General features: G+C 41.8%; 2 protein-coding genes across 3 annotated transcripts in view; both read left to right on the top strand.

Moving 5' to 3' along the window:
• The window catches only part of LOC148417361 (ubiquitin-conjugating enzyme E2 R2-like), an 11,113-nt gene extending 8,617 nt beyond the window's left edge, over positions 1-2,496 (top strand). Inside the window, exons 4-5 of one of the 2 annotated variants that reach the window (XM_088426157.1) lie at positions 1,292-1,426; positions 1,563-2,496. In XM_088426157.1, the coding sequence (XP_088282283.1) occupies positions 1,292-1,426; positions 1,563-1,809 (382 nt within the window). In that variant the 3' untranslated portion in view covers positions 1,810-2,496. The remainder of the gene's footprint in view (positions 1-1,291; positions 1,427-1,562) is intronic. The other variant, XM_088426158.1, reaches the window with a different exon arrangement.
• Positions 2,497-6,466: 3,970 nt separating this feature from the next.
• On the top strand, positions 6,467-12,905 carry LOC148417360 (C2 calcium-dependent domain-containing protein 4C). The gene is made up of 2 exons (XM_088426667.1): positions 6,467-6,573; positions 7,948-12,905. Exon 2 carries the CDS (start codon positions 8,017-8,019, stop codon positions 9,271-9,273), a length of 1,257 nt encoding a protein of 418 aa, XP_088282793.1. The 5' UTR covers positions 6,467-6,573; positions 7,948-8,016; the 3' UTR covers positions 9,274-12,905.
• Positions 12,906-13,949: the final 1,044 nt, after the last annotated feature.

Genomic DNA, 13,949 nt, shown 5'->3' with positions numbered 1-13,949 from the left:
GTAAACAAGGGATCTAAGTAGCGTGCAGGGTCACACGGTTGGTTAGGTAGCTGCCGATTTGCGACATCGTCGCCCATGTTTTCACTTAACCCATTCACTCCCGTTGGGACAACGGCTTTTCAAAAAATGGCAGTGGGTATAGGAATGGTAGTAATAATATGAAATGGCATCCCAGCGGATCATTACACACCTATCTGCAGATTTTAGTGGCATTTAGCAACTTTTCCATACACAATAAGCCAATGCCGGGCCCACTGTCAACAAGGTAAGCTGTGTTGTACGACTGCTCATCACTTAACCATATAGTACTGTGGAAATATGTTTGTGTGACTATGCAATATACTGATTAATATATATTGTAAGTGTCGGTGATGATTTTCACTTCTCTGGCACATCTTATATTCGAGTATCGCGGTCTATGGTGTATACAGTCTCAGTGGTGTTTCTTGGTGCATATGGAAATGGGATTTTTTTAAACTAATCAACTAAGTATACTAGACTTCAAAAAGAAACGTCATTATTTTTAGGGGGAAAAAAAGAATCTGTAGTGAAAGGGTTAAAAAAAACATTGTCTTTCAGCATCGATTGATCACATTTGACAGGGGTTGCGGTTTAAATTAAGTTGTGGTTTGCATGGAAGCATGTTGACGGGGTGGTCAGAAAAGTTTTTTCATATGGGTATGTGTGTGTGAGGTGCTTCTGTGTTGATGTAGAAATCACAAGTTATTTCAATGAAAAGTTGGTGTTTGTATTCCAAGGTTTTCCCTTTTACTGAAATATTCCTAAATGGGCTAAATCAATATTGGCTTGAAATATCTCTTATCGGCCTGGCCTCCCTGGCTACCGCCAATAATTGGTATCCACTGAAAAAAAACGGTCGATCTCCAATTCATTGCTCGTGTTTGGTAAACTTGGTGTACATGGGAAAAGGACCCGGGAAAAAGTAATTTCATGTTGAATCACAACGTTGAGGAAAACATATTATTTTTCAAAATCCTTCATCCTTCTTAAAAGGGTGCAATTTTCCAACACATTCACTGCCAGCTTAGTCGAACTGGATTATTGATGCCAATAGCTTTCGATGGCAGTGAATGAGTTGAAAATGTTTTTTTGTTTTTTTTGGAGGCTGGAATGGATTAATGGCGTTTCTATTCATTCCAGTGGAGAAAGTTGATGTGAGGTCCAAAGTTTTCTGAGCGCGATCAGCGAATGACTGAAAGTTGACGTAACTCGGCTTTCATCTTACTTTGGCCCCTTGCGCTTTTCTTGCGATTCCCGCCTTGCCGCTCAGAACCATCCTGCTCAGCGTGATCTCTCTGCTCAACGAGCCCAACACCTTCTCCCCGGCCAACGTAGACGCCTCCGTCATGTACCGCAGGTGGAGGGAGAGCAAGGGTGAGGAGCAGGAGTACATTGAAATCATCAGGTACCGCAGTAGAAAACAAGTTCTCCGGGTCTTAACATAACTTAGTCCGTTCCAGGGCATCGGCGCGCCTCCGAATGACGTCTCCCTCGTGGAGGAATTTGTTGAGAAGCTCCATCTTTCTTCCTCTTCTTCACAGGAAGCAGGTTCAGGCGACCAAAAGCGAAGCGGACCTCGACGGCGTAAAGGTTCCCGTCACGCTGGAGGAATATTGCATCCACACCAAAGTGCCGCCCACGGACGACGGCTCCAACTTGCTTTACGACGACGACGACTTTGACGACGACGCCTTTGACGAAAACGGGATGGAGTACAAGAACGACACCTATCAGGACACTTGCTTTTCTGACGACAACTTCTCAGACAAAGAATACGAATATTACTGATGTCATTTTTACGGCGCTTCCTCTTTTCTTTCTTTCTTTTTTTTTTTTTTTTTTTTGCCCTCTAGGTGATGCAAGCATAGAGCGCCAATTTGTCCTGGCTTTTCCCCTTCTTCCCTGTGCCACTTTTTTTAAAAATCCGCCCCATCATCATCAGGGGGAACATGAGGTTTGATGATTGAGCCGTTGTGTGTCAGAAATCCTACCATTGGCGTTTTTCTTGGTTCCTTCCACAAGATGAAGGCCATCCATGTCCTGCTTGGAAGTCGCTCATATATGTTGCACACGCCTATTGGATGGATGCCTTCACGGCAGTGTTCTTTCTGTAACTTGGTGTGGATCCGGTTTCCTGTTTTTGATTTTCTTCTTGTGTCAATGCCATTGAGCCCAATGAATCCACTATAAGCTCGGACAAAAAAGTCATTTGATTAACGTTCGGATATTTAATGTTAGTGGAATTAACCTAAACACGCTGCAATTTAATTGAAGATACATGGAACATCTCAGGAAAAAAAAAACGTTAAACATCCCTCTGACTTTTTTGACTTCATGGACTGTTTACAAATAACCTTGACATGCATGTGGATATTTTTCAATCACTAGATTTTTTTCCACATAGTTTCTATATTAAAAACAATTAAAAAAATGAAAATTGCTGTGATAGATTAATAATAAAGATCACTCATTTAATTTTTAGATTGGTCATTATCTCACATGCCCTTTTTTAACCGCATATGGGTTGGGCACAACATTGTTGGTGTTTTCTGGATTCGGACATGTGACATTTGGCAAACTGAGCCGCATATACCTGTAGTTGTCTGGTGTCATTCAAGTCGACTTGCAACATTTTTGAAGGTAAGTACATGATTTTATAAGTAATTAAATGTACAATATACTGGTACATTCTTGCACAATTTATATTTATATTGTGTGTATATATATATATATATATATATATATATATATATATATATATATATATATATATATATATATATATATATATATGTGTATATATATATATAGTCAGCTCTAAAATAACATTGTATATATATAACCAATGAAACCATTGCTGAAAAAAAATCATGTAATCATGAAAAATAATAAATTGGAGAAAAAACGGTTTATGTAAAGAGCATTTGAACGTAACACGGTGTTTTGCTCCGAGATGCTACGCCTAAAATCTACAATTAATACGGTGGTTTTTTTTTTTAAATGAGCCATTGAGCTAGTTCTTAAATCGCTGACAGTATATGACCTCATCAAGCCGCTAGAGGGCAGCAGCACTCAGTTTTTGGATTCTGTGATAAGGCCTATTGGAAACGTTGACCCAAGACCAGGTTGGGTGATGAGCTCGATTGGCATTCAGTAGTAGCGTTTCTGTTTGTTTGAACCTTCTACAGCCAATGATTTGTAGTGTTGGACAAATTAGTTCAAAGCTAATGCATTGTTTATTACTTTTTACTGTCATTTCAATGTCATTGTTTACAATATTGCTGCGTTTGAAATGTAAGGCATTACTCTATTACATTACTTTTACAGTACTCTTACCAAAATAACTGAAAATATGGATTTGCCATTCTAAATGTCTCACGTTAATTTACACATCCAGTGGAAAGTTGGCTTAAGCCTAAAAACACTACAATTCATTTCATCTGCATTGTAAATGTTTGAGGACAAGATACAAAAAATTGTATTTTAATCCTTTGATAGCTAGTTATTATTGCTAGTTGCAACGGGGCTGAGAAGGATTCAAAATGCTGGCAAATCCACTGGAAAGCAGCAGCGTATCTTGTACTTACAACATACCCACCACGAGGCTTCTCATCTCTTGAGGTTGAAGTGGCACAAAGTCCACTTAACGATAACTATATTATTCTTGTCTTTATCTCTGATGAACTGAATGTAATGAGCGTATGTCCATCTTGTGTACAAATCGCCCTATTCACACTCTTGCCTGCTACTGCCACACTCATCTCTGCTGCAGCAGGTACTCATAATGGGGTAAACATTTTGCCCCAGACTTTTCTCCTCTGATCTTGCTGCTTTTATTTTCCGTGTTACAGCAAAAAGTCATGCATTACAGATTAACTACATTTACTTTTGCAATATATATATATATATATATATATATATATATATATATATATATATATATATATATATATATATATATATATATATATATATGTGTATATATATATATATATATATATATATATATATATATATATATATATATATACACACACACATACATACATATATACATATATACACATATATATATACATCAATCATTCCATTAAAAAATACTTTCTGTTCAGCATTCGGCTACAATTGCTGGCTCTCGACATCATATATATTGTTTTTTTTCATTGCACTACTTGTTAGGAACTTGGCAAGTGATGTCGAGGGACAGCAATCGTAGCCAAACGCTGAACAAAGTATTTTTTAATGGAATGATTGACACATCGCAGGATCCATTTATAGCCCTGCCGACATCATATTGTGCTCACTCTGGTTTATTTCCGTGTCAACCTGACTTTCACCCGGCTTTATTCTCGTGCTTGTGTTGCCGTGGCGACATAGCCATTCCAGACATTCGTTTCCGACATCTATTCTTTCTCTTGCCGTGTGACACAGATGAACATCTGGATTTACTGATGCTCCTCTTATGGAGTCACATTGACAAGTCATACTTTGGTCCCAATAATGAGTTTAATTTGCACAGGTAGGCGGTTCGTTTGTACTGAAGGACAAAGTTCTGAAAAATGTATACAATTCCGTAATTGGGAGCATGCCGGTGTTAACACAGTCTGAAATGGCAGCAAGCATAGATACGTGTACCCCTGGAACTGAAATGCACACTGTACACAATCTTGCTCAACACATTCATCATACAGGCAGGCCTAAATTAAAAACCAATGTTTAAGCATTAAGAGTTTTTGTGTTACTTTGTTTTTTTTCAGTATGATTTGAATGAATACCCCGCTTGCACATCGTGGCTTGTAACATTTCATGACAATTTCACTCTGAATGGCTCTAGACAGAAAATCCAAGTTAGACTAAGAAATTTACAAAATGCAGCAAAATCTTGCTTTTTACTTGTAGTGCACATGACAGATTACATGTGCGTTTTATGAACATAAAACCATTGCAGAAAAAATGTCATAAGAGAGATAAATGTGCCTTGGTAGAGTATGATTATTTTATTTGGTCATAAACCTGTCTACTTAGACAAGTTTTAAATAACCGCACTTTATTGTGTCTGAAAGTCCTATTGAGATTCTGCTCACTGCTGGTACCACCATCTAGCTAACTCGTGGAGGCCCGAGACCTTTCCGCATTTGTTTTAGCTTGTTGCAATATTGATTAACTGGGCTTTTGTAAGTCCACAGGTGATGCTCAACAAAACGTTTCCTGCCAATGCGGCATAAAAATTAGGAGGTTTTTCCGTTTTCTTTTTCCTTTTTTTTTTTTTTTTTTAGCCACCGCAGATGTACGTGTTGCCATAGCAAAGTTTCCAGGGAAACAGCACTTTAAACCTGAGGGTGGACATGCCAAATAAGAGAAGCCGGAGAGAGAAGGGCAAGGAGTTGCTCAAACTGAAATTAGACAGCAGGTGCATGTGCGCAGATTCCAATGATACGCTGCTCACAGGACACTTGGTATCATCTAATAAGTTTCAGTACAGGAGCTGCTCTGTTTTCAATGACATTGTCAATGAGGTAATCATTTCATAATACTTTTGTTTATTATTTTGCTTGGAGTTCATACTGCCCCGATCTTCTTTGCAATTGTATACGTGTAAGCACACACACACACATATATATATATGTACATATATATATATATATATACATATATATATATATATATATATATATATATATATATATATATATATATATATTCAAAAACTGAAATGCACTTTCACAAAGTACTGAAACACTCATGTATTCCTGACTGCAATGCCCTTGCACACTACTGATACTGGCACATGTAATGAAAAGTTCAAACACACTTAATATGCTCACTTACACAACTGAAATTCACACATATACATATTTATATTACTGTAATACACACAGTGCTGATATACTCTGACTTTACAATCTCACAATTTACTGAGATGCACTCATGATCTCGCTTGCAACACTGACATACACGCACATGCGCTATTACACACTATTGAAATACTCTTGTCGCATTGCCATAAAGCCCTCACACACACTACTCAAACACGGTAGTGAAGTGCTCTCTCTGATATGCTGTTACACATACTACCATGCTCTTTGATGTACTGAAATGCACGTTGCCGTGGTGTGTGTTGGATGAGAGATCATTCTAAATTTTGTCTGATAATACCTCATAAATATTAATCTTGAAATACTATTATGCATCCCTGCAGTGAAAGGCAAGAATAGGATACAAAGAATAATATATGTTTGTTTACCAGTTACTATTTAAATCCGAATGCATCTTATAATTACAATCAGTTGTGCTTTTTTTTGCGCAGGAAGCAAATACTTGACATGCTCTAAGAATAGTGATTGTTGTATGTGCGTGTGTCACACAAACAGACATGGCTCAAGCTGATTGGTCACTCTGACTGCAGTGTTGCATATATAAAGCTCGCACCCGGAGCTCTGCGCCGCACGGCGAGAAGCGCACAATCTCAGACGACAGGGAAACACCTGTGGCTGCCAGAAGCGAGAGGTACTGGAGAGAAAAGCATCTCTTATTTCACTACCCCCACCACTGGTGAGTCTATAAGCTTTTTTATTTCTGCTGCTTTACTTAGCCTTGACTGACCAGACTTAACTTAGTTATCACAAACTTGGATCACTTTGTCCTGTTTCTGAAACTGGAGCTATTTATAGAGCACAAAAATCTCCCAATCCTACTGAACTAGTTTTTCTGAAGTGACGCATGAGCTTCATGCTTGTTCAAGTTGCACTTGTCTTTACACCTGAGATCAGTCAGTTAACATACTTTGTACAGACCACAACATTAGGAACACCAGTACCAAGTCAAGTAAATAAATAAGTAAGAAAGATGCAGTTCAGTTAAAAAATTATAATAATTGACTAATTAGTAGCGTTCTGATCATCAAAACCGAGCATTATCATCTTTGTATAAGCAGACTTTTTGACCCCGGTTGTTCCTTGATTCTTATTCTATTCTGCATTTAACTTTAGTCCTCAGTGAAAGTAAACCCTACACATAACTAAGTATGAATGCACAGCTACGCTGGAGGATTCGTTAGAAGTAGGGTTTTTGCATTTATACATTTGTGCAAACACACACACCTGAACAGTCATTTTGATAGGCAGAAAAATTCATTTGTCCTGCTTGCACAGCACGCATATCAACAAAGATTTTCTGTCTAACTCCCCCCGCCTCACATACACACTCCCAGTATGAAACCACACGATCAGAAATCAGTCGTGAAGTCCATCAGATGTGTGGTTTCACACTGGGAGTGTGCATGTGGGGCAAGGGGGTTAGACAGAAAATTTTTGTTGATATGCATGCTGTACAAGCTGGCCGAATCAATTTTTCTGCCTTTTAAAATGGCTGGTTGTACAGTATGTACATTTGCAGGGTTATTCGTAGTTTATGTGTAGTTTTCTTTTATCGACTTCTGTTGCATGTGCTCATAGCTCAGCTCAACCTGTGAATCAGTCATTCCAGATCACAGTCGGGATTCACTTTATTTCTCTCCATGTGTCTTTTTTATGTCACGTCTTGAAGGAAGTAAGTAGCCCATTTTGACTTTGTAAGAATTCAAACAGCTAAATTGCACCAAGCAACATTTACTCACTATGCCTTTATCTCTAACCATTTGACGCTGCACCCTTTTCAAACAATGATATAAAAATATATTGAAAGAAACTCTGGCGCCTAAATGGCTCAAAAGTTTGGATAATTGATTTTAAATAGAGGTAGTGAATCATCAGAGCTTTTTGTAACACATTGTATCACATTCTACCATTGTTGGAATCTAACAGCTGTAAAAGTGATTTGTTGACTTTAAAGTGCTGCAGACTCAGGCTCAGCAAAATGAGTTATTTTTGTCTGTGCTCCTTGTGTACTCGTAATTTACATCCCTCGGTTCCCCTTGTGTGTTATTAGCTGCATCTCCACCTGACTGCACCGTCGCCCTCACGCCCACGCGGCCCGCCATCTGAGGGGTGGGGCACCATGTGGGTTTTGGATAAGATCCGCGGCTCAGTGGAGGCGGGCGTGCTGCGGCACGGGGAGACGGGCGACAAAAAAGGAGCGGCGCCGCCCTACACTAACGTCCTGACGCCAGACAAGATCCCAGACTTCTTCATCCCACCCAAGTTAGTCAACTGCCCTCCTGAACCCGAGGCGGTGAAGCCCAAGGAGAACCTGGAGCCATCGACGTCGGAGCAAACCATCGGCGGCGGAAGGAAAATCAGCTGTCCCAAAAGCCCCCGTCTTGTGGCCAAGCTAACGGGAGACACCAAGAACCTGCTGAAGGCAGCCAACCGCCACATCATTCAGATCGAGAGCGCCGACGACGTCATTGCCGGGGACACCAATGCTGACCCTCAGTCTCAGACCGCCATGTCTCTCCCCTACGTCCCCAAGACCCAAACCTCCTACGGTTTTACCACCTTGAAGGAGAGCCCCCACACCCGTCGCAAGGAGTCGCTCTTCCACTGTGACATCACCAGTCCCATGACCTCCCCCAACAGCCAGAGGAAGACCCCGGGCAAGGGCGACGGAGGCGGCAATCACCTGAACCCGGCCGACTTCAACTCCTCGCACATGAACCCGTACCGCTACTTCAGCGGCGGCGAGAGCGACACCTGCTCCTCGGCCGAATCGTCGCCCTTCAGCTCGCCGCTGCTGTCCCGCTCCGCCTCCCTGCTCAAGATCTTCACGCACGAGACGCAGGCCAAGGTGGTGAAGGCCAAGCGCTCCTTCGCCCGCCACAGCTCCCTCTCCACCGACGAGTGCAGCTCGGCCGAGCCCAGCCCCAGCATCCAGCGCCGGCTGCACATCCCGTCCTTCCACTGCGGCGGCGCGCCGGCGCCCGAGCACGGCTCTCAGCGGGAGCACACGGTCTACCTGCACAAGGGCGGCAGCGTCCGCATCAGCGCGCACTACGACGCCGGCACCTCCCGCCTGCGCGTCCGCGTCCTGGCGGCCGAGAGTCTCTACGACAAACACTTTGACATCAAGAGCATCAACTGCTGCGTGTCCATCTACCTGAACCCTGGCAAAATGCAGAAGCAGCGCAGCAACATCATCAAGAACAGTCGCAACCCGGTCTTCAACGAGGACTTCTTCTTTGATGCCGTCGGCCCGCTCCAGGTCAAGAACCTGTCGCTCAAGCTCAAGGTGGTCAACAAAGGCACCAGCCTCAAAAGGAACACTCTGCTGGGGGAGCGGGAGGTCCTGCTCAGCAAGCTGCTCTCGGGGGTCTAGACCCCAAAGGACAACCGCCCACCGAGGCCGCCCACGGACCTTTACAAGTTCTTTGCACTGCTCCGTAACTTCTTGTCGTGTGTTAGGGCACATTTCCACTTCAATCTGTGACGCTTTGGAACGGTTAAAACTTTGGCTTTGTATACCAGGGTCCAAACATGCCATGCAAAAAAGACAAATTTGACCCATAAACTGATAGACAACCATCACAGTAAACTGAAGATTCAGCATTGTAGCGAGATATTTAGGAGTAGATACCTTACATGATATCATATGAATCACAGAACAGTGTTCAGTGGTACCTTGACTACAACTTTGAGATATTCCTCGACAAAACTCAATTTACTTTATTATCGACAGTACTTCTGTAGTTATTTTTTATTTTTAGTTTCAGAGTGGTTTGCTTCAAGCTCTGGCCTTCTGATGTGAAGTTTGCATGTTCTTTCTGTGTTTGCGTTGGTTTTCTTCGGCTACTCCGGTTTCCTCCCACATTGCCAAAACATGCATGACAGGTATATTGGACACTTTATTCGGTATGAATGGTTGTTCGTCTTTGTCTGCCCTCCAAATTGGATGGCAACCAATTTCGGCATGTACCTTGCCTTCTGCTCAAAGACAGCTGGGATAGGTTCCAGCATGACCGCTGTTGGAATAATTGTACATAGGATATCCCATAGTTGTTTTTTGCAACATGTATATTGGGAGACATGGATGTTTTCTGCAGCTGTAGAAAGAAAGCAGGCACCATGACCCAACCAGAGGGTGAAGCAGCATAGGGTCGCTCATGATATTCTTAGGAAAGGAGATAGCAACATGGACTCGTACCTATATCCCCCACTATCACAAACGTATTGTTTACGTTGTTGCCATACGTTTCCCCCAACCGTTAAAGACAGCAATGGTTTTGTAACTGAATCCAACCCAATATAATAAATGAGGAGTGGACAAGATGCGCAGTTAAACTGGAAGGAGATCTGAGAAGGTGCAGGTTGCTGTCCGCTCTCCTCGTGAGAAAAAACTCATTGTCTTCCTTCTGGTTTGTTGTTTATTAAATGTTCTAGGTTGCCTGAACCTGACAACCGCAATCCGTGTGAGGATAATCGGTAAAATGACAAATGGATTGATGGTTTTGGAGTGGTCATTGAAGCAGTAAATACAGTGGGCCCGAAATCAATCCTTTCCGCGGTTGGGGTCGTAAAGCAAATTTGTCGTATGACGGGCAATCCAAACCTATGTTAAATAGGTAATGCGTTTAGAACCCCAGGTAAAAACATCAAAATTGTACATACATATTAAAAATTGGTACCAAAATAGTAAAGTAAGTGCTACGTATATATAATATACATGTATACAATCAGAAAACATCAGAAATAAAAAATATAGAAAGAATGTATTTACCTTTGAGTATTATGCCCATATTCCCTAATAAGGGTTATCTCCGGCATCGTTTCCATATAAATCATCTTCTTACTTCTCTCTTTAACATAACTAGCAATCTTGGGACCCATGGCTAACCCTTTCAACTTTGAACGAAGCAGTTAAATGCACTATAAATACGGTTTTGTAACCACTCACAATCAAACAAAGCTTTACCGTTCCGCCATTTTTAAACAAGTAAGGCCAACCAATAGCAGAATTGTAGTGACGTGTTGCAGGGACGGCAACTGAAAACAAGTGTAATGACCAAAAACGCCTGCTGATGAAGACGAAACAACACAAATACAGTCAACCCACTAGTGTCATCACATGACAGTTGCAAAACCAGGAAAATGTCATAAAGAGGGGATGAAAAAAACTCAGTATTCCACGTCGCAACATGAAACTAACGTAAGTCAGGAACGTTGTAACATGGGGTTCCACTGCACTAGTATATTATACAATGAATATTTGAAGGACACAAGTTTAGTGCATTATCATGCACCTCAAACGAACTGTGAATGTTTCTTTTAGGGGGAAAACAATTGGTTTTGTTTGAGTACTTTTGAGGAAGACATTTTTCACGGTTGATACCATCTCTAATCAAACTAGACATAAAGTATGTTTGTGCTTAAATTTGGTGAAGAAAATCTGTTTCCCATTTTATCTGAAAATTAAATGTATCTCAAGGCACCACTGTACCATGCTGGCATAGACAGACATACAAAGATACATGATTTATATTAATTTAATAATTCATGACCAATGAAGGGGAATTGGTTCGAAATCCCTGGCCCAACACACAGCTGCTCAGTTGAAGCGTTCCTTATCAATAGCACGTTCTGACGTCCACTGGGTCTCTAACCCTCTGTAGCCAATGTTACTTCACAAGCCAATCCTGCCCCTCCTCTGTGCACATCGCTACATCCGTAGCATGCTGTGATTATGATTGTAATGTGATGACTCGGCCGCAAGCTGTGTGCGTCCATGCAAAAAGATGCTTTGCTGAGACCCCACCCCCACCCCACCCCGCGTCCCTTTGATGCGGTTCCACATCCTGAATGATGCTTTGATCCCGAGGGAATGAACAAGCAAAAAAAGACTAAACAACAATGCAAGTGCAATGTGTTGCATGACATGAACACGTGTTAAAAAAAATAGTGTGAAACCCAAAGGCCTTACTGACTGTATATCAGGACCAACATTCGGCATGCCTGTAGCATTACCTAGCCAAAAAATTCTGCTGAGAATGTTTTGGACTTTTACCAACAACTTCTGGGCAGTGACACTCCCTGTCATGGTAGCTTAACCTACTCTGTAAGAAAAACATTCCAGTTCAATTGCAAGGCACTTATAAACAAAAGACACTCACATAGACAGACAAAACATATAGATTGATTTTATTTGCCTTCAGTTTTATCATCCTCCCCCACATACTTACCATCAATTCCTGCAAATCCTTTGTCGGCACCAATTGCTTTGACTTACTTAGCAGCTTCCCTGACCAGGTTATGTAAGCACAGAGGAAGAGTGTGATCAAACCTAACAGCAGCATGCAACGCGGACGCCTGAAAACGAGAAATTCAAACCCAGAACCTCGGATTTGTGAGATAGACGTGCTAACCACTCGTCCATAGTAAACTACAAAATTTCATGTCTGTTAAGGAACAATGGTCACTACTGCATGTGTACCTCAATTTTTGGATATGTGTGTATGCGAGATCGGCATGAAATTCAGTCAAAAGTTGTTCAATTTTCCGTGCACTTTTTTTTTTTTTTTAATTGTACGTGTACCACTTTTATCAGCTTCAGGCGATAACCAGTGCTACATCTTGGTCTCACTCGCATGTGACTGCATTATTGAGTGTTTTGTTCTAAAAACAAACCAAAAAAAGAATAAAAAAAGGGGAAAAAGACCTCACAAGCTTCGATAGAATACCTCTGCTCTGTAAACATTATAAACTTCTGTCTTGCGTGTAAAGCCTTCAAAATCAGATGTGTGAACCTGTCAGAATGTTAGGTGGGTCGTTTCCAGTGACGTAGCTGTCAGCTTCCGCACGCTCTGATGTCTTTGTTTGCTGCTAATACTGGGTTTACGCTGCTGAGGTCATTTTCAAGTGGACTTCTGCTTGGCAGGTGATTTGTGTAAATGTTGTCATGTTGTAATAGAAAACAAAGTGAACAGCTTGATGAATAAAACCGTGACCTAACTTGGAGTGGACGTGTTCACAACTCTATCAAATTCTGCGTTTGTGAGAAATTCTCCTTTGCTGAAATGGCCCATCCACCACCCAGGTACGGCAGATCAAGAGTGTGTGTGTGCGTGCGTGTGCATGTGTGTGTGCGTGTGTGCATGTGACCGCTTCTTTAAAGCAGCAAAAGAAAATTCAACTTGTAGTTTAATGACTGGACATGAGTCATCGTGACTCATCAAGCCAGTGAGCTGGAGCGAGGCTGCATGAATGAAGAGTTTTACGAGACACGCACAGTCCTGGGCCATGCAGGCACACAATCACAGCAAAAACGTACTTTTTTGTTTCGAATGTGAAGTTACAGAGAAAAGGATGTTTTTTTTTGGTTTGTTTTTTTACCCCAATAAGCGCCATTGTTCATTTCCGCCCTCCTTTCCCAGCTCGCAAATTGATTTGTAATTTTGTCATCCGGCGAGGCGGCACAGCGGCCATCTGAGATGTGGCGCTGACGGAATGAAAAGCTATACACCGGAGGGCAAATTTGATTGGGGCAATTTGTATCCCTGGCTTTCTTGGCAACACGGAAGAAAGGTTCATGGCTGTTATTGGCTTTGGGATCGCTATGGCAACCGGGGAGCAGAGTGTCTTCAGAGTGAAGGAATGAAATAAGTGTGTGCTTGTGTGTTTGGAGGAGGTTCGGTATTGCTGTTTAAATTGCCAGCCAGTATAATTGCTCTAAAGTGTTTTATTTTCTCCTTCCGGCATTAACCCTGCAGCACTTCACTGTGACTACTTGCAGCCGTAAGGCAATTGAATACGATTTAGGAATCTCCCCCCCGTAACTCACCCCGGAATGATCGCCAGTCACTTGCAGGGCATGTAGAAATGAGCTTGTTGTCACATAAGACGGCCATTACTTGCCAGCAGTTCCAGCAGCTCCATCAATGTTGCTGTTGGCCTCGTCACTGCCTCCCTGGTCAATTTTCACTGACCAATGTGATCATTAGTTGTGGCTGAGACAGAGCCTATCCCAGCTGACTTCCGCTATATTCGCACCAACCGCAGGAT

The sequence above is a fragment of the Hippichthys cyanospilos genome, chromosome 10 (assembly GCF_059441005.1).
Source record: "Hippichthys cyanospilos isolate Australia breed blue-spotted pipefish chromosome 10, RoL_Hcya_1.0, whole genome shotgun sequence".
Taxonomy (NCBI): domain Eukaryota; kingdom Metazoa; phylum Chordata; class Actinopteri; order Syngnathiformes; family Syngnathidae; genus Hippichthys; species Hippichthys cyanospilos.
The sequence above is the reverse complement of the archived record's forward strand: the minus strand, read 5'-3'. Positions and strand labels throughout refer to the sequence as shown.

Coding starts and splice junctions, on each gene's coding strand:
- LOC148417360 (XM_088426667.1), top strand. CDS start 8,017: ATGTGGGTTTTGGATAAGATCCGCGGCTCAGTGGAGGCGGGCGTGCTG.